General features: G+C 45.0%; 1 protein-coding gene across 4 annotated transcripts in view; it reads left to right on the forward strand.

Moving 5' to 3' along the window:
• LOC142406443 (adhesion G protein-coupled receptor B1-like) overlaps positions 1–26,547 on the forward strand; it is a 130,758-nt gene that overhangs the window by 57,681 nt on the left and 46,530 nt on the right. For all 4 annotated transcript variants that reach the window (XM_075495363.1, XM_075495364.1, XM_075495365.1 and 1 more), the window contains exons 10-13: positions 6,206–6,309; positions 14,026–14,128; positions 18,122–18,272; positions 22,552–22,621. In XM_075495363.1, coding sequence (XP_075351478.1) covers positions 6,206–6,309; positions 14,026–14,128; positions 18,122–18,272; positions 22,552–22,621 — 428 coding nt within the window. The remainder of the gene's footprint in view (positions 1–6,205; positions 6,310–14,025; positions 14,129–18,121; positions 18,273–22,551; positions 22,622–26,547) is intronic.

A 26,547-nucleotide genomic window follows, 5' to 3' on the forward strand; every position in this document is an offset into this window, starting at 1 on the left:
CCTGCTACTGCCCATATTTTGGGATCCACCAGAAAGAGCTTGTGTCCTGCTCTTCCTCTCTCCCTGTCTTGCAATTAGTGCAAGAAATATGTCTTCTGGGAGGTGGAAACTGAGCGTTCCCTTGAGCAGGTCCATCTGTATTTATAGTTTTACCATGGGCCTCAGCAACTGGCATGCCCTGGCATGACCAGACAGCCATGCCCAGACGTGACCAGACATCAGTGCAACTTTCATCGAGCACTGCATGATGGTCAGGAGAGTGGTGGGGTATGAACAGCGCCTGCTTATTCAGTGGGTCTACTCCCTGTGTGTGCCTGCCTCACATCTTCTCCTTCTGCGGGCAAATGCAATGCTTTGCTCCTCTTGGCTCTGCAGAGTCCCTGGAGGTGGACACATACATCAGCTACACCTTTGTCAGCTGAGTTGTGTCAAGAGCCTGGTTCTCACCCAGGTGAAGGTGTCATAGCATCACTCATTGCCAAAGTCCCTAAAAGATACTGTATATTGCTGCGGATTGCTGCCCTTTGGGGTGGCTGCTGTCCTCTTGTCAAGTGGTTGTACTGGGGTAGAGTACATGGCTGGTGCTTTACCATACCACTGCAGTATATATATGTATATACAGAGGGCCTGAGTCTGAATGAGAAACCCAGAATCTAACCGAATGGGGATTGAAAAAAAATTCAGGATTTTTTTGGCAGATGACAAGAGCACGTTCACCTCTTTGTTATTCAACCCTCCTCAGTTGTTTTCTTACAGCACTGACATACACCCCTTTTTGTAGAAAGCTGTTCACTTTTGTGAGTACTGGTAAAAGCATGATTTTCCAGCAATTTTAACAACCAGCTCTCTGCTTTGACAAGAGTTGTCCAACCAGCAACAAAATCAATACAATGTGGCTTAAAAAACTTCTCAAGAATCGTGAAAAGCCTTTAGGCCAGTGGCACAGTAAAATGGTTTCTGAGCAATTCTTGGAGTAAATAACACCCACCTGGTCCAGTTCTTTGTCAGAAAAGTGGAGCGAGTCTCATCATTGCTTTGAGTTCATGACCCGTGAGGAGAGAGGTAGAAGGAGCTGCAAAGGCTTTCTTGGTCTTGCAAAGATGAATGTAAGGGGCAATATAATCACAACCTACAGGTACCAGAGGGGCAATTACAAAAATTATAAAACCGAACTCCTCTTGCTTGTGCCCGATGATTTAACAAGGGGAAGAGCCACAAGCTGTAGCTTGGGAGGTTCATGTGCGACCTTAGGAAAAACCCTGTCACCGGGAGAGTGGTGTGATGGTTGCTCAGAGCACCAGAAGGGTGGGAGCTCTCCATCTTTGAGAATTTCCGAGGCTCATCTAGACAAACCATGGTCAACCTCACCTGCTGTTAGTCATAGTCTTGCTCTAAGAAGTAAATTGGATTAGAAAGCTCTAGGTGCCCCTTGCAACCAGTGCTTTTGAAATTTTAATGCTTAATGAGTCTTAAATTTCAAATGTGCGGGAATTCAAGCTCAAGGCAACCATTCTGAATAGCAAACACATTTCTAAAAGCGAACAAAGCCCAGCACCCCAAATTCCAAACTCATATGTCTGTGTTTAATTTGGGAGCAAAATAAATGGTTTAATTTTTCAGTGACTTTATGATGATGTTGTACCTATAAAGACTTCGCACAGCCTTTCTCAGTATCAAGGATGGAAAAAGCAGAAAGAACAGCTTGCTTGTAAGGTCTCAGGCAAATTGCATGGCATTAAGAAGTACCATTTTTGACTTTGTTCTAATTGGAGCCTGTTTGACCCTGGAGCCAGAACAGGGTAATGGAACAAGCACGAGTTGAATGAAGTTGCTTTTCACAGTGTTGTGCAGAAAGTAAGAGAAGGAAAGAGAGAAATGCAGAGAATGTAAAGGGGGGAGAGCCAGAGAGATGCATTAAGAGCAAGAAGAAAAGACAGAATATGTCACGGAAAATGGCCAAAGGAAGGGAGGAAAGAAGACAAAGGAGAGAAAAAATGAGGGAGAAAGGAAAAGAAGGAAATAGAAGAGAAGAAGAAGGAAGCAAAGTGAAATTGTAAAGAAAAGGAGGAGTGTCCTTCTGCCCTGCTAGGCAGAGTGATGAGGTGGTAGGACAGCAAGCAGCCCCAGGCACTAGCACTCATTATTTCCATCCTAGCTGATGTCATTGATTGCTTCTCTCCTCCCTTGTCATGCTTGGTGACAGAATCGCAGGACTTGCGACTCATAACAACCTGCTCTGTTACTGCTTGACCCAGGCCAAGGTTTTCTTTCCAGCTCCAACCAGGCACAGCTTCATCTGTGTTTCAGGGTGCTTCTGGATGGCACCCATCAGCAGACATGGGGAGGTGGTGAGGGACAGGCCATCAGGGAACACCTCCTGTCCAAGCAGGTGGAGACCCTGTTCCTAGCTTTTCTTTTGCAGATAACCAGTTTGCTCCTCGGCAGTGGTGCTGGGAAACTCCCATAGGACTGATTTCTCTCTTACCTTGAGAATGCCTTGCTGTTTTTCTCTTGGTATCACTATTTCTTTTTAAAGCAACCTTGCTTTTCCCCCTCATTCTCCTCCAAGGAAATTTCTCTTGCAAGGCTCAGATCATACAGCATCCGACCACCTTCTGTCAGGGGGTTTAATTAGTCAGAAGAAATAAAACAAATGATGCTTCGTTTGCCAAAGGGAAGAAGTGGGGGAGGGGGAAGGAAGATGGGGAGGACAGAGAAACCTTAATAGTGAAGAAGGAAAGGAGAATCCTAAGCTACATGGGCCTAAGCCTTTAGGACTTATTAATTCCAAAGGAGCGAGCTCCTGCTCTTATTGCAGCCAGTGCTTTTTATAGTTAGCCACCCTCATGATGCCAACAGAAACCCATCAGGGCTGGATCAACCATCCCTTCTCTGTAGGAAGAAGGAATAAACTTCATACCATCTCCTCAGAAAGAGTCCTTCCGGTGGGCATGGGTTTTGTAAAAGTTTGGCTGAAGGATAAAGAAGGAGGTGGTGAAGATCAGGGTCTTTTTTTGTGGGAAGGTCTGCAGATAGACACCACCTATTACCCACTGGTCTGGCTTCCACTTGGCCAGTTGTCATTTGTGTAATGCCTTGCCAATGAGCAAACATCTGACCTAGGAATGGTGCAGTACATGCAACCTCTTACTTAGCTGATGGAGGATCTAGGAGAGGATTATGGGTGATAAGGGGATAGGGAAGGGGGTGAAAGAATGTGAGGTTGTTGGGGGTGGAGGGATGTCAGAGAGGATGTAGAAGGGAGGGGAGTTAGGGTTACTGTGTTGGAGATATAGGCATATAGTCTGCTTATCTCTTAAAAGCCAAACTCCATTTCTTCAGTTTCTCTTGGATGGTTTAGGAGTGAGTTATATGTTGGGCTTTTTTTGCTTTAATGGAGCTCCTCCCCCACTTTTATCCAGTTACCCATGAAAAGTCAGTGAAATGAGACCTACTTAAATCAAATGTCACAATCAATGCTCATCCCAGGCCACCGTTTGTGCGATGTGAACTCATATTGCCGTAAGGAGGGAACAGGGAGAGAAAAAGGGTTGGAAGTGAGCTTGGAGTGAGCGAGCAAGGAGCAATTCATGTCTGAGGGGCTTGTGCTTTGCAGTGCGTTTATCAACGACCATACATCTCTGAGGTGGAGCAGGGCTGTTGCCCACCTGGGTTCTGCAGGGGGGGAAACAAACCACGGGTGGCAAAGTGAGAAGCTGTAGCTTCATACTAGAGATTGCATCTCTCTCTCCCATACCCTACCCCAGTGCCTGACTAAATCAGAGGCTTCTGTTCCCAGAAGAAAGTTCCTTCCACATTTCAATTTGTAAGGAGCAGGATACGGTATTTCATCACTCACGGTGCCTGGAATATGTCCAATTTCAATTCTGTTTGATGGAAGATGAATCAAAATGCTGACATTTTTATTGAAATTTCTTTCTCTTTACCTAGTTTCCAAAAAACTGCTTCTAACCTTCCACAAATATTTGTCAGGAGTAAATTCTTAGGGTGGGAATACAGTCACGTGAGCTATGTTAAAAATTGCAGTGATCCAAGTCTCCATAGAAGTTTAGAAGAAGAATCCACATGCGAGCTGTAGCATTTTCCATGAGCATTTTGGGAAGCCCTAGGTGGGGGAGATACAGGACCTTGCTGGATGGATTGGTGAGGCTCAGTGCTGTGTTGTTCTTGCAATTTCTGCACAATTGCTTGTAGTTAAAAGGATTAAGATATCACCTGAAATCCAGTTCTATAATTTCAGCAAGTTGAATTAGGCTCAGCATCCAAACCCTTTGTACGTACCTATGGTGGTGGGTTTGGAGAGTCCCAAGCCTCCTGTTTCACGGAGCAAACTCAGGGAAGCTGTACAGGCGTGCCGGTGTAGTGATGTGTCAGAGTTAATATGGTCTGTAGGGAGAGGCCATTACAGAGAGGTAGAACCACACTGCAGTGCAGTTTGGCTTCCAGTCTGCAGCTGGTCTGCATCCAGTAAAGATTCTGCAATCAACCTGTACTCCTTTGGGTATATATGCCAGTTGGGCATTCAAGCCATTGATTATGTCACTAAATTTTGTCTCAGATCCCTTAAGCTCTTGTGCCAGCCTTCCCAATAGCTCCTGTGGGGTTCACTGCAGCAGTATGGTGAAAGTTTTGTTCCTCACTAATTCCCCCCAATGAGATTCAGAATGTGAGAGGTGCCTTTGGTCAAAATATGCAAGTAAGGAGGATCTTCCCAAGCCCTTCAGGCTGCAGGGACACTTCAGCTCAGATCCCAGTATACTGGGGTTACTTGTCTCTTCTTTGTGGTGGGCTCTGTGGAGTAAAACTGTACTGACTGTGGGCCTTGTGTCAATGGACATATGCTTGCTTTGCCCATCTGTTGAGCTGGCCAAACTCCACATAAGCATAGCACTGAGCCTTGCCTAATATATTTTGCTTTGCAGCAGGCTCAGTAGCCTGGAACAGAGCTGCAGTAGCCTCAGCTTCGTGGTGTCCTGCTGGTTGGAGGTTCAGGTTGAGCAGCCTCATGCCTGCCAACAAAACGGTGTAGACAAGTCCTTAGAGGACTGCCTGTTCCATTTCCAAATTCATGCATAATTGCTTTTTTTTTCCCTATGCTAAACCCTTGCTATGTCAGAAACCATCTCATCTCCACGGCTATAGCGATAGGTGTTGGTAGTGCGCCAATCTAATGACAACCTTGACTGTGCTCCCACACCTCTGCATACTGCCTAATCACTCTAAATAGAGGGTTCTCATGTGTCTGCTGCACGGTGGGTCTCTGCTTCTCTGCCTTCATGCCAGCAGAGATCACTGATGTGGAAATGAGAAACATGCCAGAAAAAAGGCCTGCAGCAGAGAAAAACAAGTGGGATCCAGATCCTCACTCTAAGCTGAGAACAGGGGGAGTTTAATGATATTAGTCTGGCAGATGTTGGCTAGTTACACAGTTAGTCCTAGTGATGCAGAGAACTAGATTAGGAGAGGTTATAGCATGTGTTTGTTCTTGACGTTGCAAGAGCTGATGATCAGCAGATCTTTTGTGGTCAGACAGGAAAGGAGAACCATTCCACACGAGATTTTCCAGTAAGGACCCTTGCATATGAAGAAATGTCTTGTGTAGCAGTGTAAGAGTAGTGAAGTGATGGATGGTATGACTGGATGCTGGGTCCCTGGGGAGGCTATTCATCTTGTTTTTCCTTTGCTTGCTTCATCTCCTCCTTTTCCAGATGGATGTTTGTAGTTGGTAGAAGATTTTCACCTTCTTTTCATCCTCCAACCTTCATCACCACCACTCCCAGAAGAGCTCATTTGTAATTGTTCTAGCTTAGGCACTGCCTTCTGCTATTGCCTCATTAATTATCTTCAAAGTTTCACACTGGATATGAAGGGCCTGATCCTCCTCTTGCAACCCACGCCTTTTACACACCTGCCTTGCCATGGATATCAGAGTTGTTACCCAGACTTAACACTGGTGGGTGTGGGAGCAGAATCAGGTCCAAAAAAAGGCTGAGTCAACCAGAAATAGATCCTGGTCTTCTTTCCTCTTTATTTGTATGTGCAGTGCAATGTGAAGACCAGGTGAGTTGACACACCGACAATTAGGAGGAAAGTTCTTGCCATGAAATTGAGCTGGTAGTGTTTGCTGAGCATCTTCCTTTTTTTTTTTTTCCTTTTTTTTAATGTCTTACTTTCTCTTTTTCAGAACATGGAAAAGGTGCTGGTCCCTTCTGTCACGTTAATTGTAGGCTGTGGAGTATCTTCGCTGACACTTTTGCTGTTGATTATCATTTATGTCTCTGTTTGGAGGTATGGCTTTCATTCTCTTCTCTTCTTGTTGGGGAAAGTAACTGCCTCTTGATCTACATGGATCCTGGAGGTTTTGCTCTCCTGCTTTGGGTGTCTGGTGTCTGAGGAAGAACCGTTTTGTAATGAGTGGGTCCTGCAAAAAGTCATCATAGTGGCTTAGTTGGCATTATTCATTCCTTTTAGCGCCAGAGAAATTAGTACAGTGAAATGAGTGCCATGACCCCATGTAGTCGCATTGTTCCATTTTCAAAAGCCACGTGCTGTTTTAGATGCCTTCGTATACCCCAGGAAACCTTGTTCGTGGAGAGGTGGACGCACACTGCCTCCTGGCAGGCAGATTGCTTCAAACTGTTCCCGGTTGGGTCTTTGATAACGTCAAAACATCCACGACCTGTTATGGAAACATCTGGCCTGAAGAACTGACAGGACTTTTCAGGAGCTTAAGGATGTTAAACCGCATGGTCTAAATAACTCTCCAACCTCTTAGCTATGTTTTGCCTTTAGCTTCAGATGCATATGGGATTCTTGAGTACATCCCATTGCAGAGAGCTCCTGTACACCTATAAACAGGTCAGGTGGAACCTTAAATTCTATCACTTATGGAAGCTGAAGTGGTTTTGTAGCAAGTTTTATTGAACAAAGGCCCACATTGGCCCATGGCCCTGTTAGGTATGTTTTGGTGGAGTGTATAAGCTGGAGGACCCGAGGTGTGCAAGGCATTCTCCCCCTATACTGCATTGAACAAGGTCTGAGTTTATGCTACAAGACCCATGCCTTTCCTAAACCCGTGGCAAACATGCTGAGAGCTTCATGACTCTAAGCTAAATAAAACAAAGAAAATCAGAACCAGGTAAATGACTGTGAAATTGAAATGGAGTGGCTACAGAGAATATACTCTCTGGAAATTATCGGTGACCCTTTTGGGAGAAGGGATCAGTCTGAGGCTCTTATTTTGTCAAGTGATTCTTGTTAGTAGGGAGGAAAGGGTAAACTCGGTTCAGAGTTGTGAATTGAGATAACTTTTTCTACCCTTTGATAGAGGAAAAAAACAAGAGAGCAAAAAATGAGGAAAAAATGCATCTTTTTTTGTTGATACTGTGACAGTGCATAGTGGCTAGTTAATTATGGCAAGTGCTCTGAGCTGAAGACTGATCATAATAACATTTATCTAGAACTCAGGTTTTTCCGTGCCTGGGGTATCATTGGATCTGCTCAAGTCCTTGTCCTCTCCTGCTTTTCCTCAGGCTGGGCAGCACTGGGCAGCGCTGGTAGGTGACTTACTGGTGTCACTGGTGTCAGGATCAAGTGGAAAGTTAGGATAGAGGAGTAAAGAGCAAGTGTTCGAGCCTCACCCTCTCTTTCCTATCAGAAACAAGTTCAGGATCTGAAACCCAAGTTCAGACATGAGGTTGAATCAGTTTGGACCATGCCAGAGTCATTTGGAATAACATGATATATTTTCTTCCAGGAGTGTGCCCCTCAATATTTACTGTTATTGAGGACAGTAAAGTTAATTGCTTGCCCTGTTTAAAATATGCTCTTTTTAATTTCTCATTCCAGCCTTTGCGTTATGCCTATGCCCAAAATGATCAGCCTGAATGGGGGGACATGTTTATGGGAGGCTTGAATGGGCATTTCTGAGCTAGCCAAGGATGGACATGCATTTCCAAGTGATCCTGAGACCAGCTATATCTTGATTAAAGGGCTCTCTATCCTAAGTCTCTTTGTGTAAATATTTGTAAAGCATGATCAAGCGATCTCTAGAATTTCTCTTTGGTGCGCTGAGTTTGTTTCATTTCTTCTCTGTAGATCATGTTTTCATGTTTTCTAAACTTCACAGCATTGCCATGGCTGAGCCCTGAGCACTCTGTGTGTCCTTTTTATTTTAGGCATAGCTGCTGGACATAAATGTGCTGTCCTGTTAAGGGTCTCAGGAACATCATAGTCAAGTCAACATGATCTCCTGGCTCCCACTTTGTTTTTCCATAGATGTTATTTAGTCTGATAGACAACAGCTGGAGGAATGCTCAGAAGTGGGATCAGCAGTATTATTCCAGCTCTTGTTGCTAAAATACAGGAGCCGTATCAAAGTGGTCCTTTCTCAGTGTGTAGAGGAGAAAATCCTCGTGCCCTAGCTGCCTGGTCTTCTGTGGAGAGCACTCACCAGAGCTCAGCTGTTTCAGGGAGCTTTGGCTGGGAAATTTCCCATTCAGACCTCTGGACAAAAGCATCTGGAGCATGCATACATAGGCTCAGCTTGAGTATGAAACACTTCTGATGAATAAGCTCACTGAGGCTGACAATCTGGAAAGTTTCCCAGAATTTTGCCCAGCTAGGGTTTGTTTATACATGGGAAGCAGAAAGAAAGGGCAGGGGAGAAAGAGGGAAAGGAACATAGTAAAGAAAAGGGGGCAGAGTAAAAGGGAGGGGATCCCAGCTTTGGGCTGCATATCAGAGAGGAAATGAATTTACCCTCTGCTTCCCATTCAAAATCCCCAAATAATGGTTGCTGCTTAGTGGCACCTACTCAGCCATTGGCATGAACTTTTTGATGCAAGCGATCACTTCAGACACAGCCAACTTGGCACCGTCTCATTGAAAACTGGACGTTGTTTCTGTTTGACGGCTGTTGGTGGCCTGTTGGTGGACTCACTCAGGTTCCCAGTAGACAGATGGCTGCAAAACTCTCCTGCAGATGGTGCATCTCTGGCCTTATTAGTAGTCTCGACAGAGAGGTCAGTGACACAGTGGGCCATTGAAGTGGAGTGACCTTGTTACATCTTGGCAGTGGCTGTCCTGGGTCACAGCTGGAGACATGATCTGTGTGTGGGCCACATGCTCCACCACCCATGTGGAAAAAGAGGGGCAATTGAAAGAAAAAGATCTTCCCTCTTGAAAACTGACATGAAGATGAAAAACTGAGGAGAAAAGGAATTATTCAAGCGTCAGAACAGGTGAAATGACTTAGTACCGTGTTTCTCTAAGCTTTGGTTTGTACCACTCCTTTTAAGAGGCTCCTTGACACGGTGGTGTTTCAGGATTGCACCAATGTGTTTTCTATCCCTGAACTCATTGTGGTTCAACAGCCTCTGGAGTCAGTGACCTTTCCATAGCATGGAGATCAATGCTTGCTATCGAGCAGCTCTTCCACCAGCCCATCAGCATGTGGGGCACGGCAGACCTTTTCCACTGGCAGCGGCTGGGTGAATGCTGTATCACCGGGAGATATCCAAAGTGCGAGCTTTTCTCACTCCCTGCCCGTCGAAGCCTGAGGATTGATTTAGTGGTTGTCAATGAGCTCTCAAGGGGCTTTTAACATTTGCTTTAAACCCAGGAGCTCTGCCTTTGCCAGAGATGCTGAGGTACTCAGTGGCCCTTGTGGGAGGTAGCAGGAATGAGTAAGTGACTGCGCAGAGAAAGATGTGTGTATGCACAGTGAGAAAGCAAGAGTGACTCAGTGTTTGCGGAGAGGAAGGGAGCATAATGGGGACAGAGAGACAGACTGCGGGGTTTTCCCACCTTCTCCATCTGTCTTGGTTTGCACAGGGCTTCCCCACATCCTGCAGGACGCAGGCCAGAGCCCAAGTTCCCTAAATTTGCAGTGAGTTTTCCCCTGCTTTGGTGGCTGAGTACAGCGTATTTTGATAAGTAGGCAGAGTCCATGTATCAGCCAAGGGGTGGTGAGACAGCACCCTGGAGTAGCTTTGCCTTTGCTGGAGATCTCTCCTCTGGCAAAAACCATGAAGTTCTGTGTTTTTTCCCTCTTTGATATGAGTTCCTGACTTCTTTGGCCAGAGAGTCTGGATAGTAATGGTGATTTCTTTCTGTAGAGCATCCTGTGCTGGAGAAGAGGAAATGGAAGAAAAAAAGCAAGCATGGCAGGAGGCCGTCTTAGCATAATGGGGAACTTCTGATTGAGCTGAAACATAACAAGGAAATGTTTGGTAGCCAGGTTAGACTACCAAGAAGGACTAGGGAAGCATTGCCCAGGAATGCAGGATTGAATTAGGAAGGTCAGACCTCAGCTGCATTTGAAACTGGTAAGGGATGTGAAAGGCATCAAGAAGGGTTTCTGTAGGTAGGTCAGCACCAAAGGGTTACCCAGGAAAGTGTTGGCCCATCGTTGAATGGGGCAAGTAGCCTAATGGAAAAGGAAGTAGAAAAGGTGAAGGTACTCAGTGCCTTTGTTGCCTTGTTCTACTGGCAAGGTTTGCTCCCAGGTACCCAAGTTCCTGTACCTAGTGGCAGAATCTGGGGAAGAAAATACTGCCCACTACCAAGGAAGAGAGAGATGAGGACCATTTAAGTAAGCTGGACATTTGCAAGTCCATGGGACCAAATGGGATACATCGAGGGTGTCGAGGCAGCTGGCTGGTGTTACTGTGGAACCACTCTCTATCATCTGGGGACGTTCCTGATGGCTGGAAGAAGGCAAATGTTACACTTATCTTTAAAAAGGGCAAGGAGGAGGATCCAGAGAACAACTGGCTGGTCAGCCTACTCACAGCCCCTAGGAAGATTAAGAAGCAAGTAGTTATAAAGGTTAGTTCCAGGAAAAATGATGGACAAAAAGTGATTGGGAATAGACAGCGCAGATTTATTGAGGGCAGATTGTGCCTGACTGACCTGTTTCCCTTTTGTGATGCGATGACTGGTTGCATGGACAGTGGACAGAAGTAGGTGTTGTATATTTTGACAGGACCAAGGCCTTTAACACAGTCTTATGTAGCATCTTCGTGTCCAGACCAGGAAACTGTGCACTGGTTTGGTGGATTCTAAGGTGACTTAATAGCTTAATAGCTTAATAGATAAAGGATGGAGTTCATGCAGGCTTAAAGGGTAATGACCAAAGGCTTGAAGCCTAATCAGGAACTCGTTACTAGTTGCATCTGACAGGAGCTGATACTATGGCCAATATTGTTTAATGTCTTCTTTAACAACATGGATGATGGGGCAAAATGCACCTTCAGCAGGTTTGTGGATGACGCCAAATTGGGAGGAATGACTGATGTGCTGGAGAGCAGCACTGACATTCAGAAGGACCTCAGCAAACTGGAGATACAGGCTGGAAAAATGGTACAACAAAGACAAATGCACAGTCCTGCACCTGGGACAGAATAACCGCATGGAGCAGGATGGTCTGGGGACTGACTGGCTTGATAATACCTCCACAGAGGAGGCTCTGTAGGTCCTAGTGGGCAACGATTTGGAAATGAATCAGCAGTGCACCCGTGCAGCAATGAAGGACAACATTATATTGGGCTATATAGGCAAGAATATAACCAACAGGTCAAGGGAATTGATTATTCCCCTCTGCTTGACGCTCTTAAGGACACATGTGGAAAAGTGTGCCCAATATTGGAGTCCCCCAGTACAAGAGATGTCAGCACATTGGAGCAAGTCCAGTGGATGCTTAGGGAGCTGGAGAACGTGCTATAAAAGGAGGCAAAGGGAACAAGACTTGGTTAGCTTGGAGAAGGGGAGGCTATTAAGGAGGAGTCATGGAGAAGTCAAAGAACTTGCAGAGGTATATAGTGAAAGGTCTAGAGACACCAGCTGCAGCAGGAAAAAATCCAGCTCTATATAAAGAAAAATAATCCTTCACCATGAGACCAGTTAAGCACTGTAACAAGTCATCCAAGAGAGGTGGTGGCATTTCTGTTCTTGGTGATTTTCAAAACTTGATTGGACAAGACCCTGAGAAACCTGATCTGACTTGAAATTAGCCCTTTTTTGGGCAGTGAATTGGACTGGGAACTCGAGAGGTTTTTCCCCAACATAAATTATTCTGATTCTGTGATTCTACACATTGCCAACCCACGTCTCATTCTTCGGAGGTTCAGGGATGTGGGGAACAGGATGGACTCAGTGCATGAAGGGAAGCACGGAGAAAGGAAAGGCTTGTTTAAGGGGGAAGAAGTCTGAAGACAGCTGGATTATCTTCCCTTACATTCACATACAGACTATACTTATGGTCAACTAATTTCTTACCTTTTTTGACCAGAGGAGACTTTCGAAGTGCATGCTAATGCCAGTTGTATCATAGCGTTGCTACACAGATTTGTTACAACTCATTGCCACTAGGACAGAGTCCAAATCTCCCTTTCTATCCCCTGGAAGTTGGTGACCGGACACTTGATGTTTTACTTCACAAAATCAAAGTATAGACAGATTGATGTCTCGGCACCCTCCAGCCACAAATGGAATAGGATTCAGGTGATGCACAACCTTGTATCGAGGCCAATGAAATGGGGAAATTTGGGATCAGATTGGCCATGAAAGGAACCAGAGGCTTGTTTTGCAGGCAGTCAACCCAGTTTCTAGCTGAGCTGGAAGCCTAAATTTTATAATCTGTTCTGGGGTTGGGTGAGTTTCAGGGAGAACTACCTATAAACCAGATTTCCAACAAAGTGTAAGTTCAGGCTACTTTGCATCAGGGACTTTTTGTATCCAGGAAGGCATATCCTCAACCTTCATGTTTGTCTGAAGGTAAAACTCAGAGGGAAGTTAAAATCAAAGTTTTGCAGCCTTCAGTAGGTCTAAAGCACAGATTTACCCTTGGCAGAACACACATGTGCTGTAAACTTGTCCTGCCCACCTAGTCAGAAACTTAAAACTCTGCAGCCAAAGCATGACCAACTCACTCCTGCTAAAATTAGTTAATGAAATTAGAATTCCCAGAATAAATAGTTGATGTGCTGCAATATAGGAAATAATCCTGCATTAGCCTCCAGGGATGAGCTGGTTGATTAATATCTGTTTCTAATTTATATAAGCATCAGCATCTACTCTTCACTCATCTGGTATTCAGGCAGGGCACTTGCCGAATCACTGAGGTTATTCACATGTATGAGTGTTGGTATGGTCAAGTCCTGAGTCAATCCTTGAGGACTTGCACTTTTGCAATTCCCTTGAAGGCATAAAAGTGCCTTCAAAGAAATTTTCCTCCGTAGCCAGTGGTTTGAATTAATTGTTGTGCGCATACCTCAGCAGCAAGTTGGTGCTGTGCTGCACATTGCAAATCAGAAATGACAAATAGCTTGCTCCTGCAATGTGCTGAAGGCAACAGCTTCCTAACTTGGATCACTAATGTCCCAGACTCACAGCTGCAGTTATGTAGTTGGCCTAGTTTTGAGAAGTGTTAAACCTCTCCGTCTGGGGGCCGGGGGGGCCACAAATACTTCTCACTTCAGGACGGGTTGTTAGGTTAAACAAAGGGGAATGCTGAATCGCAAACACTTTGTTGTGAAGGTGCATGCATTCATAATCTGCTTTCATTGCCAGCATGCCTGTGGCTCTTCTTATTTGGGAATCTTTCCATGTGTTGCCTGTATGTTTTCTTTTAAGCTCCTTTTCAAGTCCCCTTTCAAGTAAGCAGAGCTGAAGAAGACTTGCAGCACTCTACTGTTTTAGGAGCGGCTCAGACTAGGGACCAGGCTGGCCCCTAGTTTGTTGACTCATGCTCATAACTCCAGCATTGATGGGGGAGGAGTGAGAGATCTGTGGGCTGAGCACTACACCCAAGCTTTCCCCCCTCCCTTTTCCCCTTGTTCTTGTCTGTTTAACATACAAGATCTGCAGGAAATGGGCAATCTCTTACCATGGCCTTTTGTAGAGCCTGGCCCAGTGCAACCTGCACCTGGTTGATGCTTTTCAGAGGTAACTTAATGAAGTTGTAACAGGGTGGATGTCCTTCCCCCTCTTCTCTTGCTGCAGGTATATTCGCTCAGAGCGCTCTGTCATTCTTATCAACTTCTGCCTATCCATCATCTCCTCCAATGCTCTCATCCTGATCGGACAGACCCAGACCCGGAATAAGGTAGGAGATCAGTTGGGCTTTGTTTGTTTGTTTGTTTGCTTTTCCCCTGATTTAGCACTGAAATGATCCAGTCAGGCAGCGCTTCCTCATTTTTCCTCCATCTGTTAATTAGCGACATGTCAAAGACACGACTAAATGGCAGATTTCAATTTTCTCTCTCGCTCTCTCTTTGATAATTTGTCAGCATCCTCGGGGCTTTGATTAAAACCAACGTGATATTTTTGAATATCTGCCTAGAGTAGCTGGCACATGGCACAGTGAAGAAACATGGTTATTTGCAAGGCTTTAACCATTTTATTTTCCAAAAATTACAAAGGAAGACAGATTGAGAAAAGGCTTTAAAAAAACCCCCAACATCTCAGTTTTACATTTATTTCTCCAGCAACTTTTATACTCCGAGCTTAAAGTGCTTGGCAGATGTTAACGAACGCAGCCACAAACCCCACCTTTTTTTGAGGTAGGAAGCGTTGCCAGATGCGCTGTGCACACTGCCGAGCCGGGGGCTGCGAGGGACTCACTGCAGATCACAGTGTGACTTGAGCAGTAAAGGCAAGACGTAACAGGGATTTTCAAGCCATGTGCACTGGTTGCACGTACATGCCTTCCCACGTTACAGACCCAGCGGGAGAGGCATGTGTTGCCTGTATGACTTTTCTTCAGCTAAAGTACTTTCAGTTTCCCCATTGGTGTCTGGCATAACAAATCACTGCTCATCATTAGTATTTTCCCGTTGTACATTTTCCTGGCTTCCCAAGTGCTCCAACCATCCTAACTCCGCTAAGCAGAAAAGCGAGGCAAGAAGTGTTCTCCACTACTCCTGCTGCCAAAGTTGCAATCAGAAGTCAAAATTTAGTTTTTAATTAACAGTAACCAGTGACTGGCCAGGTTTTTTGAGCATCTACTTTGGCAGCCAGAGCATGCTGTCGCTTTTGGGAGCATTTCTGCAGAGAAGCCCCAGGGTTTAATGAATCACAGAGACTCGTTTCTATGGAGGGCCCTTCGGGTTAGGGCTAGGTTATGTTTTAGGGAAAGCTTTACAGCTGCTTGAGTCAAATGTGTGTCAAGGAGTGTGGAGAGATGCAGCCAGCCAGCTCATCTCCTATTAAAAAAGTGTCCTTCAGAAATTAACGTTGCAAAGCAGAGCTTTCTTTCATGGCCAGTATGGTTTTCTCAGGGCAAGAGGTGGAGAAAGGGTGAGCTAAGCTCTTACTTTCCCTGGGTGCATTGTCTGCAACCCCAAGTGTGTGCTAGGACCTTCTTTCCATAGAAAGAAACACTGAGGGATGCTCAACATGGCAAACCATGGCTGGACCTCCTCTTTGGTTAGTCTTCTTCACCCCAGGACAGGAGGTGGATGTCTTCCCCCTCAGAGCACAGTTGTGAGCCCAGGTTTTCTCTCGTGCTTTTTCTCACATTACTCTGGGTGTTCACTGTCAGAGCTGTTAGTGGGGATTCAAAGCTCCCGGCTGCGATTGCATGAGGCAGATTAGCTCTTTGCACATACATATGCATGAAACACCATAAATAGAAAGGTTATTCTTGGATTTCCGCTCAGCCATCTAGTAAACAGTCTCTGGCAGGGAACAGAGAAGGAAAACTATACAGAGAAGAGACGAAGGAGTGTAAATTAGGAATTTATTCACATTCAATTATTGATAATGGAGTGTCTTAAAATGTTGGTGATTGATTTATAATTGCAGTTACTCTGGGAGAATTTCTACAGTATTAGTTTCCCTGGAAATGCCAACTTCTCCCTTGATTTCCATCCATGTAACCTCAAAGGCAAGACTACACGCCTGGATTTGCTAAGCTTTTTGAAGATGAAAGGCCTGGGAAAAGGCTAAAAAATTACAGTCAGCAATAACGTGATACAAAAGAAATGAATGCTGCATGAACTGGCCATATCTCAAAGGCATGGCTACGTGCTGCAAGGAAACAGATTTCTCCTCTTAAAGGAAAACAAGGGCTAATGGCCTTGACAGACTGACAAGCTCTGCTAGATCTTTCTGCAGCAGCTTGGGACATCATATCCCTGTCCTTAGGCCTTAGTGGAGATTTTTTTTTCCTTACAAGGAAGGAAAAACCTGCAGCAGAGGTAGCAGAAGCAAATATGTGCCCGCCCATCAGCTGGCCAAGTTCACAGCCTGGTTTCAGTTGAGGCAATGGGTTTATACTGGCCCAGCTGAGATGAGCATATTTCTGTTGTGCTCCCGTCCTCTCTTCTCCTTCCCTTTCTATCAAAACTAGCTGATTGAGAAAAAATACCTAGAAAATGCATCTCTCTGATGTAAAATTGGAAAGCAAAGTTTTTCTCTCCCGTTTACAAACTGCTAGCAAACTGGGCAGAACTGTGTTGGTGCAGATTAAAATCAAAATGGTAAAATGAACAGTGTCGTAGCTGATGTTAGCCAAAAAAAGGTTCTAAAATAACAGTCTCTTAAAATACATTCCAGAAAGCATCCTGTGTTTGTAACTGTTTTATGTAGGTCTGTAAGCTGATGAATAGCAACCACCTTTTTAGATTTCTTTTAAAATATGAAAATTACTTGAAATTATCATATTGAGCTGTGTTATTTGTACTGAACTGTCATCCAGAATCCATTTACAGGCAGAATACCAAGGGTTTTGGTGTCAAATACAAATATGGAACAAAAAGACAGTTCCCGTCTCAAAGAACACACAGTCTTACTTTTATTCACAACCTCTGATAACATTGGTTTGTGCCAGTGTATGGATCGAGAGCAATCTGATAAAATCATGATAAAAGACACTCTGTGCATGAAAGCTCTGTGTTAAAAGATGCTGGTGGATGAAAAAAGAGGAAGGTTCATTGACTGTAAACCCAAAGTCCATGTTTCTTGATATAGCTCAAAGCAGATAAATTCTTCATTATAAACCTCTCCCTCCCCCTGCCCTGAATGCCTTAAGCCATTTTTTTTTCATCCAGAGTCACTTTTAAAGTCTATTTGCTCTCCCTTCTCCTTGGGAGCCACTGGAGTTTCTTTCCATCATTTTCTTCTTGAGTACATTGATTCACGGTTTCCGACTCGCAGATGGTGGAAATTAAGCACAGCTCTGGCAGAGTTAAACAGAGCGGCACCAATTTGCACCAGTGAAAGATTTGGCCTTGCTGAGTTAAAAACAAAGACGAGCTTGTCAGCTTTCCAGTCCATCTCCCTGGCACTACAGGATTGTTCTTCATAATGCATTTGCTAGTACTTTCCCCAGTTTAATTTTAAATGGCTTAAGCTCCCTGAATTTCCCTTGAGAGATTTCCCCACCGAGTAGTAGAGCTCACCATTATGAAATTCCTTCTAATGTAGTTTCTTTTTTTTTTTTTTTTTCTTTTTCTTTTTTTTCCCTGTCTGCTAGTAGCTACATGCTCTTGGACAACTCTGCACCTCTCATGTTTGCAGTCCTTACCAGCCCCTGGCAGCCGTGGTTTCACCCAGCTCTCACGGCTTAACTCTTTCACTCAGCAATCCTTTCCTGGCAGGGACACTGTCTAGATTGCCTTCCTCTGATTTCATTTCTGCGGCTCGGCTGCCAGCGACATGGTGCTTTGCAAACCTTTTAAGCTGAGATTAGTGCACGGCTTACTAACTGCTCCGTCCTCCCCAAAAGGATCGTGGCAATGGTTTTGATCATTTGGAAAATAAATATATCTTGCTGAAGCCAAGAAAGCACCAGGATGGGACGTGGGCTGAGACTTCAGCAGAAGTGTTAACCATTGGCTTATCTTTGAGCTCGTGCTTAAGAGCAGCCGATTTCCATGCGGTACTTAAATTTGAAGCAAATGCTTTGGTCCTTTGCTAGGTCAAAGCTTGTGAGGGAGACTGCCTCCTCCTAAAATGTCTTTTCGTGTCCTGATCTTCATGACCTTGCCTTCCAGAGCCTGGTTTGGAAGCATCTCCCTGCACCTTCTGCTCTCCTACACGCTGGTCTCTCTGCCTGCTGCTCCTCTCACATGTCCTCCTTTCCTCCTCTCTCCAGGTGATATGCACACTGGTGGCGGCTTTCTTGCACTTCTTCTTCCTCTCCTCTTTCTGCTGGGTGCTGACCGAGGCTTGGCAGTCCTACATGGCCGTGACGGGCCGGTTACGGAACCGCATCATCCGCAAGCGCTTCTTGTGTCTCGGATGGGGTGAGGATCCTGGGTCTGCGGAGCAGCTCCCCCGGGGTGGGGGGGAAGTGCTGTCCCCTCCGCCCCCGGTATGCGGAGCAGAGAGGGTCCGGGCTACAAGAGGGACTGATGCTCTGCAGAAGGCTTGGCAGGGGATGCTTGCAACCCTTTTGGGGCTGTCAAAAAGGGCTGAGATGGTTAAAAATAGCATGAGCAAAAGCCGTGAGTCCTGCTGCTGCCTAGCGCACCCAAGGGTCACACAAAATAGATGAGTCGAGAGGGGCTGAGTTTTCAAAGGGTGTGCTGGGGGTCGTTTCTCCTGAGTTTGGGTCTCTTTCTTGCTTTCTCCTTTTCTCTCTCTCACTGTCTCCTTCCATGTGCAACCCAGAGGGAAGCAAGCTCTGAAATCCCATCTCCATGGCAGCAGGGCCTTTCGTAGACAAATAAACTATGAGACTGGTGCAGATGCTTGTAACTAATTTTTCTCCCTCTTCCTCTTCTGTATGTTTAATGTATTAGCCTTAAATGATGCATTCTGTAGTAGAAAACAAACACAAACCCATAACTTGGGCTTTCAAAGCAATAACAAGCGTGCGTTTGAAAGGAGCAACGGAACAAAAAGTTGCTTAAAAGCGAGCAGGCAAAAAAGAGAAAGGGAGAGAGAAAGCGTTGTGCGTCTGAGCTGTATTAGAGTCTCGTTTTACTACTGAAGTCAAGCATTTCACCGCAGGCAAGATATTTCTGATGCTTATGAAGCGCCTTGATGTGATTTATTCTGACACATCAAGAGCCGTCCTCATTCCAGCACCTGCATCCCTTTAAGTTTTCACTCCTCGCTTTTGCTTACAAAGGAAAATAAATTGTAGTATTGAAATATAGTGTTTGTGTGCGGCAGGAGCGTAGCCACATACATGCAAAGCACAGGCTGCATGCGCCTGTGTGTGTTCATGCGTATGTTTATACACAAACATTCTGTGACTCAAGGAACATCAGGGATATCGAATGCAACAAACTAATAGCTTTTCTGGGTAATAAAAAGGGATTTTTCTGATTCGTAAAAGCTGGGACAGATGGGCGTGTTAGCCAAGGGAATTTTGGATGAGCGACGTTCACATTTGTAGGCTGTACAGATTAAAAAAAACCACCCACCCTACATGTGTAGAAGCATAATTTGCACTGCTAGTAAAATGTAGTCATCTCTGAGCTAGGATGCACTGGCTGATAAATGATGCATAATAAGCATTTGGAATAGGTTAGGACAAGAAATGAAGAACACTCTCGCCTATTAAGGCAGCAAGGGAATTTCCGATATTTAGCATCCTGCTAGACTTCAGCTGTAGAGCTGGGATTAATGGCACTTCTAAGAGGGAAGAGGCCGAAAATATGTTTTAAAGAGCATAATCTGAAATAATTAGCACAATTCACTTTGTCATGGGCTTGTTCTCCCCCTTTTCCCCCTTTGCGCATTAGCATTTCTCTAAGCCCTTGTTCTAAATGTCTTTGCCAAGTTCTCAGCTGCTGTCAGCTGTAACTCATTGAAGCTACAGTGGTTTTCATCGGCAGTGAAGTTTATTCCCTGTCTTTTTGTTCTCCTCTTGGTTATGCAACTTTGCCTTTCCAGAAAAGAGTTTTTAGCAATTAGAATTTTTTATTATTATTATTTAGAACAGACAGACAAACTGTTCCCTAGAAACAATTCAGACATCATATTTAGCCCCAGTAAAGAAGAAATAATTTTGTCAGTCTATTAATGACCATGTCATAGTTTCCACAACTGTTTTTTTAATGCTGCCATAGCTCAGGCTCTGAATGGGTTTTCAGTTAACTGTTCATAACAGTTATGGCTCTTGGTAGTTATTACCAAATGACCTTTTCTAATGGGACATGATGAACACACGACCTGATTCTCCTCTGGCCTGGCATTCGAAACAGGTTTCGAAACAGGTTTCCAATGCATTTATTTGGAATTGTGAATGTAAAATTCACTTTCTGCAAAAAGCCCCCAAAACCTTGCCAGTGACTACGTAGCATGAGTGACTGCCTAGAAGGCTGATACAAACCACACACAGTATATGGAACACACCAGTTAGGAATAACTTTCTTTCAAATAATCAAAAAATAGATTAAAAGTTTTGATTTTTTTTTTTCAATCTAATCACATCTAACGTTATTAGACCATTAACAGCTCTCCCAAGGCAGAGGAGTACAGCACCCCTCATTATGATCCTCTTTGACTTAGCTACCGTGGCATAGCTACCACCTTCAGTAAATGCTTCTTATACACATCCATTTTCAGCACAAGCTGGGGCTCCTACCCAGGCTTGGTACGAGCCAGTCCCTGTAAGCTGACGAGTTCACAGCCTGAGTCTGTATTTCTGCATAATTATCACGTCTAAGAGAAGCACTTTGCGAAGAACAAGGTGCTATTTTTGGAAGAGTCTTAGCCAACTTTTCTCTTTCACAGGGCCTCTTGCATCAAGCTATACTCCTGAAAAAGTCTTTTCACATCTGGTTTCTTGGTGTGCTTGCCGTGGGATGCCATATTGATGGCATCGCAGTGAATACAGCACCCAGGATATATCCAGATGAGGTGTGAAGGAGGCTTAGCAAGAGGAGCAATAGTCAATTAAGAAAAAAAAAAAAGAAAAGAAAAGAAAAAAAGAGACATCTTTTAAACCCACTGCCTGTTGGTTTTGGACTGATCAAATGTGAGCTGTGCTTGGAAATCTCATATGGGAAGAGAAACACTTCCCTTTATGATAACTCTCAAATACTGTGTATTCCAGCTAACTTGGCCTTATACCGCCCAGCTAGCTGCAGCCCCTCACTATTAATCAGTTGTGTGATGATTTGTATTGCTGAGTGACCACCTTGCCAGCAGGGTTATTGTTTGGATGCTGTGTCTGCACATCCCTTCGATCTACAACGTCTTCCACAGTCACCTGCCGTGACCTCTACAGCACACGAATTAGGGTCTTGTCAAGAAGCACTAATCCTAGCTGGCTACTGATCCTGCTAATTCTTAATGGGATTTGCCCATCTTTAGCATTGAGACAGCTTAATTCATCATGTCACAAGGAGGAGGGCTATAAAAAGCCACATGGAGACCTCTGTAGCTGAAGAACCAGATGTTACTAGCTGATACCCAGGCATTTCTTTAGGGAAAGGGGAGAGCTGGGCTGGGGCTAATGAACCAGAAAAGTACCCACTCTCCTCCGTAGATCCTTGAGCAGTTTATTGTGGCAGGGATAAGAAGGATCAGAAGACTGTTAGCAAGTATAGTGTCTTTTGCTTGTTCTGATTGTGCCTAGGCGTTCAAGGACCCAACAATTTCAGGACTTTTTATGAGTTTTAGACCAATAACCAGCAGGTTGCCCAATAACCAGCAGGTTTTCTTTATACTCCTCGCTCTAATTTTATGGGAGCTTCTAGCAGTAAGATCAAGGCTGTAGCTTCATCCCCTTATGCACCTGAAATGACATTCCATGCTGGCACCGTTAGCTCATGACGCTCTGAAATTAAATTGTACTTTGTACATTGTGGCGTCCCAGCCACAGGCTAACTTACTCATCCTTCGCAACACTCGTAATGAAGTGTGCCTCTCAAGGGCAGCTGGTTTTTCTTAGTTTATTCCCCTTTTGGACACAAGGAGGGAGCAGGTCTCTGGCAAGAGAAGAAGTATCCTGGTTTGCAGAAAGAGCTGATGTTCTGATGCTCTTTTCTGTTGTTCTTCAGAGGGACCTGCTCTATTATAGATCATGGCCCAGCACTTAGGGGACCTTTTGGGATAGGGGGAACTCAGTTTGCATTTCCTTTTCTGTCTCATTTGGGGTGAGCTTTGAACCTATGTTGTTCATCATACATTATGTTAAGGACAAACATAGCCCGTAATCTCCTCCTTGCTAGCTTCTTTGAATTGGGTTGTGGATGAATATTTCATCTTCAGGAGACACCTTTATATATTCCCAGCTGGCCTGTGTACCTAAGGATAAAATAAATATATTTTATGCATCTGCATGTACTGTCAGTCCTCATACAACTGCTGAGACCACAGCAGGATATGAGCTGATTACAGCTGATGACATTTACTTCATTAGCAGAGGTAAGAAGGGTTCATGCTTTTGGCTCCTGAATTCAGTCTAAATTCAGGAAGGTCCTGAATTCAGTCTCTGCCAAAGACCCAGGCTGGGACAGATGGTGCTAGAATAACACTGGGAAGAATGGGGTATATTATGTAATTGAGTGGGAGAAGAGCTGCACATATGCTTAAATGACCAATTTTCTTGTTTCATTTCCGTAGGGCTCCCCGCCTTGGTGGTTGCCATTTCCGTGGGATTTACTAAAGCCAAGGGGTACGGCACCGTGAACTAGTGAGTAAAGGAGCTCTTCTTCCTTTTTCTTCCTGTCTCACTCTCTATCCTTTTTGTCAAAATCCAGTCACTGACCCACAGGAGCCAGGGTAGGAGATAAATTCTGGTGTGCTGCCCATGGCAGAGGGAAGCAGGGATGATGGGAGAGGAAGGAGCCATCCTGCCTCCATGCCTCCTCAAGCCATCAGCTGGCCGAGGTGGATTGTGTATTCCTTTAAAAACAAGTTCATAGGGACTAGTTAGATTTAACTGTTGCATATATGACGTCACTTTGATCTAAGTATCTCCTACTTCGAGATCTTTTTAATTTATTTTTTAGGGTGAAATGTGGAATATTTAAAGTTTAGGATGTTGAAAAAGTAAAAATAGCTTTTGTGTTTATCTGTTTAATGGTTTGTGTGATTGGTCCCAGGTTTTCAAAATAGCTCGGCTCAGTTTTTGGCACCAGAATGAGCATGAGTTTTTCAAACCAAGGTTTTGAAAGCAATCTGAATTTGCCTGTTTTCCGATTTCCATAGGATTTGCCTTTAGGAAACTTTTATTTGCATGTAATGGGGGAAGGAAGGCAGGGTAGAAGTAACGGAACAAGACTGTGCAGAGGTAAAAAATACATTAAGGCAAGACTGAAATCACTCAGAGCTGAGCATTAAAACTTAAACAAAGAAAAGAAACACACGCACAAAAAAGAAATACAACTTAAAAAAAAAAAAAAGAAAAAGAAAGTGTTATTTTTTCACTGTGTTGTGAAAAAGATAGCTTAGAAATTTTATGCATAGTGGCAGCCAAAGGATAATATTTTATGTAGCAATAAATCAGGCCCTTCCCCACTGCAACTCATCATTATCCAGAGCCTTCCTGGCCAGTAGTTTGCATCCCATGTGAACAATGTTTAAGACAAAAGCTGAAGATGTGGCCAGCAACAGATGAGGGTTCGATAGGTCCACTGAGAAAATGTCATGTGGAACCCTGCTCTTTCTCAGTTCCCACCCTATTCTGCACACCCACGACCAAATGGTCCAGGGTTTGCATTTTGATTGCAGGAGAGTATTAAAACAGCACAGCAGCATTCTCCATTTGCTTTGCAGTCTAAATTACTGCAGTCTAAATTACTGTACAATACAGAGGGCTCAGGAAGGTGGGTTTGTCAAATGCAAATCCATAGATACTGTTTCTGAAGCCTGTGCTGGCATCAGGATGCATTGGCTGTACCTGTCCTGACTTGCCTGCCCCAGCTCAGGTGACTTGGCTTCGGTGTGTCCTGGCGGAGAGGGATCCAGTGCTTGTTGTATGACTCAGAAGAGGACAACACACAGCCTGGCTTTCAGAAGTGCTGCTGAGATTCCAAATGCTCTTTAGCTTTTCTATGGGTCTGCTGTTCCTGGCACTTTACTCCATGCAAGTCCATGAGAACAATTCATAATGAACAAGCATCAAGGGAATGGGAAGGAGGTCCTAAATATTTCTGCTTCCTTTTCTGTTTATAGACTGGTGGGAATTGGTGCAAAAAGCTTGGTAGCTTCTTCCCCATTAATGCCTAAGGGCCACCGCAGAGTTTTGTGGTCAATGTTGACCGCACAAAAGAACCTGGGTGGGGAAGGGAGGAACGTGCAGGAAAGCAGACCCTGTTTCACTGCCCTGGACCACTGTGTGCCAACATCTTCCCGCCCCAGAGCAAAGCCTTCCCAGACTGCAGCCAAAAGGGTGTCAGCCATGACAAAACCTTCTGGACTCCTGCTTTGCTCTCAGATTGGCACACCAGCGAGGTGGCCAACAGGCTGCGCTGACTTTCCATCGTTCCCAGGGGATGCTTAGCCACACCAGCTGTCCTCCTTTTGCTGCTAATCCTCTGACTCCTTTCAGCCCTAAAGACTGGCGCTCCGTGCATCCAAGGGCTGGATGCTGCCTGTCTCCCTGCCTGGCAGGCTGGCTGGCTGCCTGGGGGATGGCAGGGGATCCTGTGCTCCCAGCAGGAGCTGCAGCCCAGGTGACACCATTTCCTAGCTCTGCTATCAGGGTGCCTGTCACCAAAATAGCAGAGGACCTTTGCACTCCAGCAAGTCCAGTTTGGTCCTCTTTTAATCCTCTTCCATGCTGCATTCCAGTGTGTGGTAAAGCTGGTGAGTCCCAGCGAAGCTGTGAGAGGAGCAACCGTTCCTCTCAACCACAGAGAGCCCATCAGACATTCCTAATGCTGCCATCTTGTTGTAATTCCTGCTGTTGGCTTTACCGGGAGCCAGAGCTAAACAGAGCTAACTTGGAGTCTCACACTCAAGCCAGCATCTCTGCCCCAAGCAGCATGGATGTCTCCATGGGCACTGGTTAAGTAGTCCCTGCCCTACCTCCATGCAGCGAGGGGCAAGTGGGTGCACACTGCTGCACCAGCGGGATGGCGTGGTGGATTCATGGGCCATGATGCTGAGCATAAAATGGTGCTGAGCATCACTGTAAAGAGAGTTACATTTGCACATTGGTGCATTTTAAAATGTGAAGCAAATATTCATGTGGAGCAACCTAGGCAGGGTGCCCCGACAGACTGCAGTGCATTCACACTTATCCCTGTTTTCCTGCTCAAAAGGCATAAAAGCTTTCTTACATTTCTGTGTGGGGACGCCCTTGGTTTTACCTCTCCTCTAGAGCAAAGTCAGCATTACATAGCGGTAATTTCAGAGCTGAACTCCAAAACTTGAGGTTGTTCAGAGCTAGATTTAACACTGTCTGATGCTAAAGGCATATAAACAGAATACAGACTTGGTTTGAAGCTTGTCCCAGGATGTTTGTTGGTTTCTGGCAATTGCAGAAACTTGTGAGGTAGTTGCAAAGCTTGGAGCTAGAGCTCAGGAGCTGTTTTAGCTTTGTCTCTGGTTAGTATAGGGCATGCACAGGGCATTTCAAATGGGCATTGGCAGACTTTCAAGGCACGAAGTTTCCATCTTGCAGAAGGAAGGAAAGACATTAGCCACAACACATCCCTCCCTGCAAAGCAGGGGACAAGAGCTGACATGATAAACCCCAAAGGACTTCACCGTGTCTTTCAAAGCTTCTTCCAACCTTGCAATTTCTGGATCCTAAGAGCAGCACATTAGCACCTGTTGGTTTTCTTGTGAAGATGGGCATTAAGACAAAGCAGGGCTCTGATGTTTAGCTGAGCACAGGATCTGACACTCAATGTCAGTTTTTTTCTCATCCCACTCACAGTGGTAAAAAAACCCTGACATCCATCTATGGGATGGTCATGAGAGCATTTTGGGGACAGCTGCAACTGTTGAAGGCATTGCAGCACTAATCTTGGTGTGGCAGCCTGCCAGGACAAAGCTGGTGGAAGGGACGGTGTGTGAAATGCATAATGTGGCTCTGTGTCACAATGACTGAAACTGTTCATCTGCAGGGTACACCAAGGTGGCCAGGTGCCATGGAGCAAGTTAAGGGAGGAACCTCCAACAGGGTGGTCTACTTGGGTCCTAAGCAAGATTTCACCCACCTTTGTCCTGTCCTTATTTTGTAGATGGGATGACGCTATTCTGTAACGATAAAAATACATCTGAGCAGCATTATGGAGGCCTGTCCCGTCAAGATGTGGTAGCAGTCAAAAGGTTGGCCATGTCTCCAAGCTGTACTACAGAGAGATCAGAGGCAGTGCTAAGTGTGGGAAGGTTGTAGATAATATTCACCCTTTAGCTGGCCAGACAGGGCCAGACTTACTGAGTGGTAAAATGAGAAGGGAGAGAGAGGTTCAGATTAAAAATTGAATATGTACTGCAGGATTTGGACTGTGTCTCTGTTGTTTTCTGAGTGGCGATTCCCCAGCAGCCATTCACTCAGAGGCCTTTATTGCTCAGGACACTTCTGGAGTGCTATGAACTCTCCATCTACAATGAGGGGAGGAGGATACAAGGGGATTTTTCCTTATTCTTATCTGAACAGCATTT

The sequence above is a fragment of the Mycteria americana genome, chromosome 2, assembly GCF_035582795.1.
Source record: "Mycteria americana isolate JAX WOST 10 ecotype Jacksonville Zoo and Gardens chromosome 2, USCA_MyAme_1.0, whole genome shotgun sequence".
Classification (NCBI taxonomy): domain Eukaryota; kingdom Metazoa; phylum Chordata; class Aves; order Ciconiiformes; family Ciconiidae; genus Mycteria; species Mycteria americana.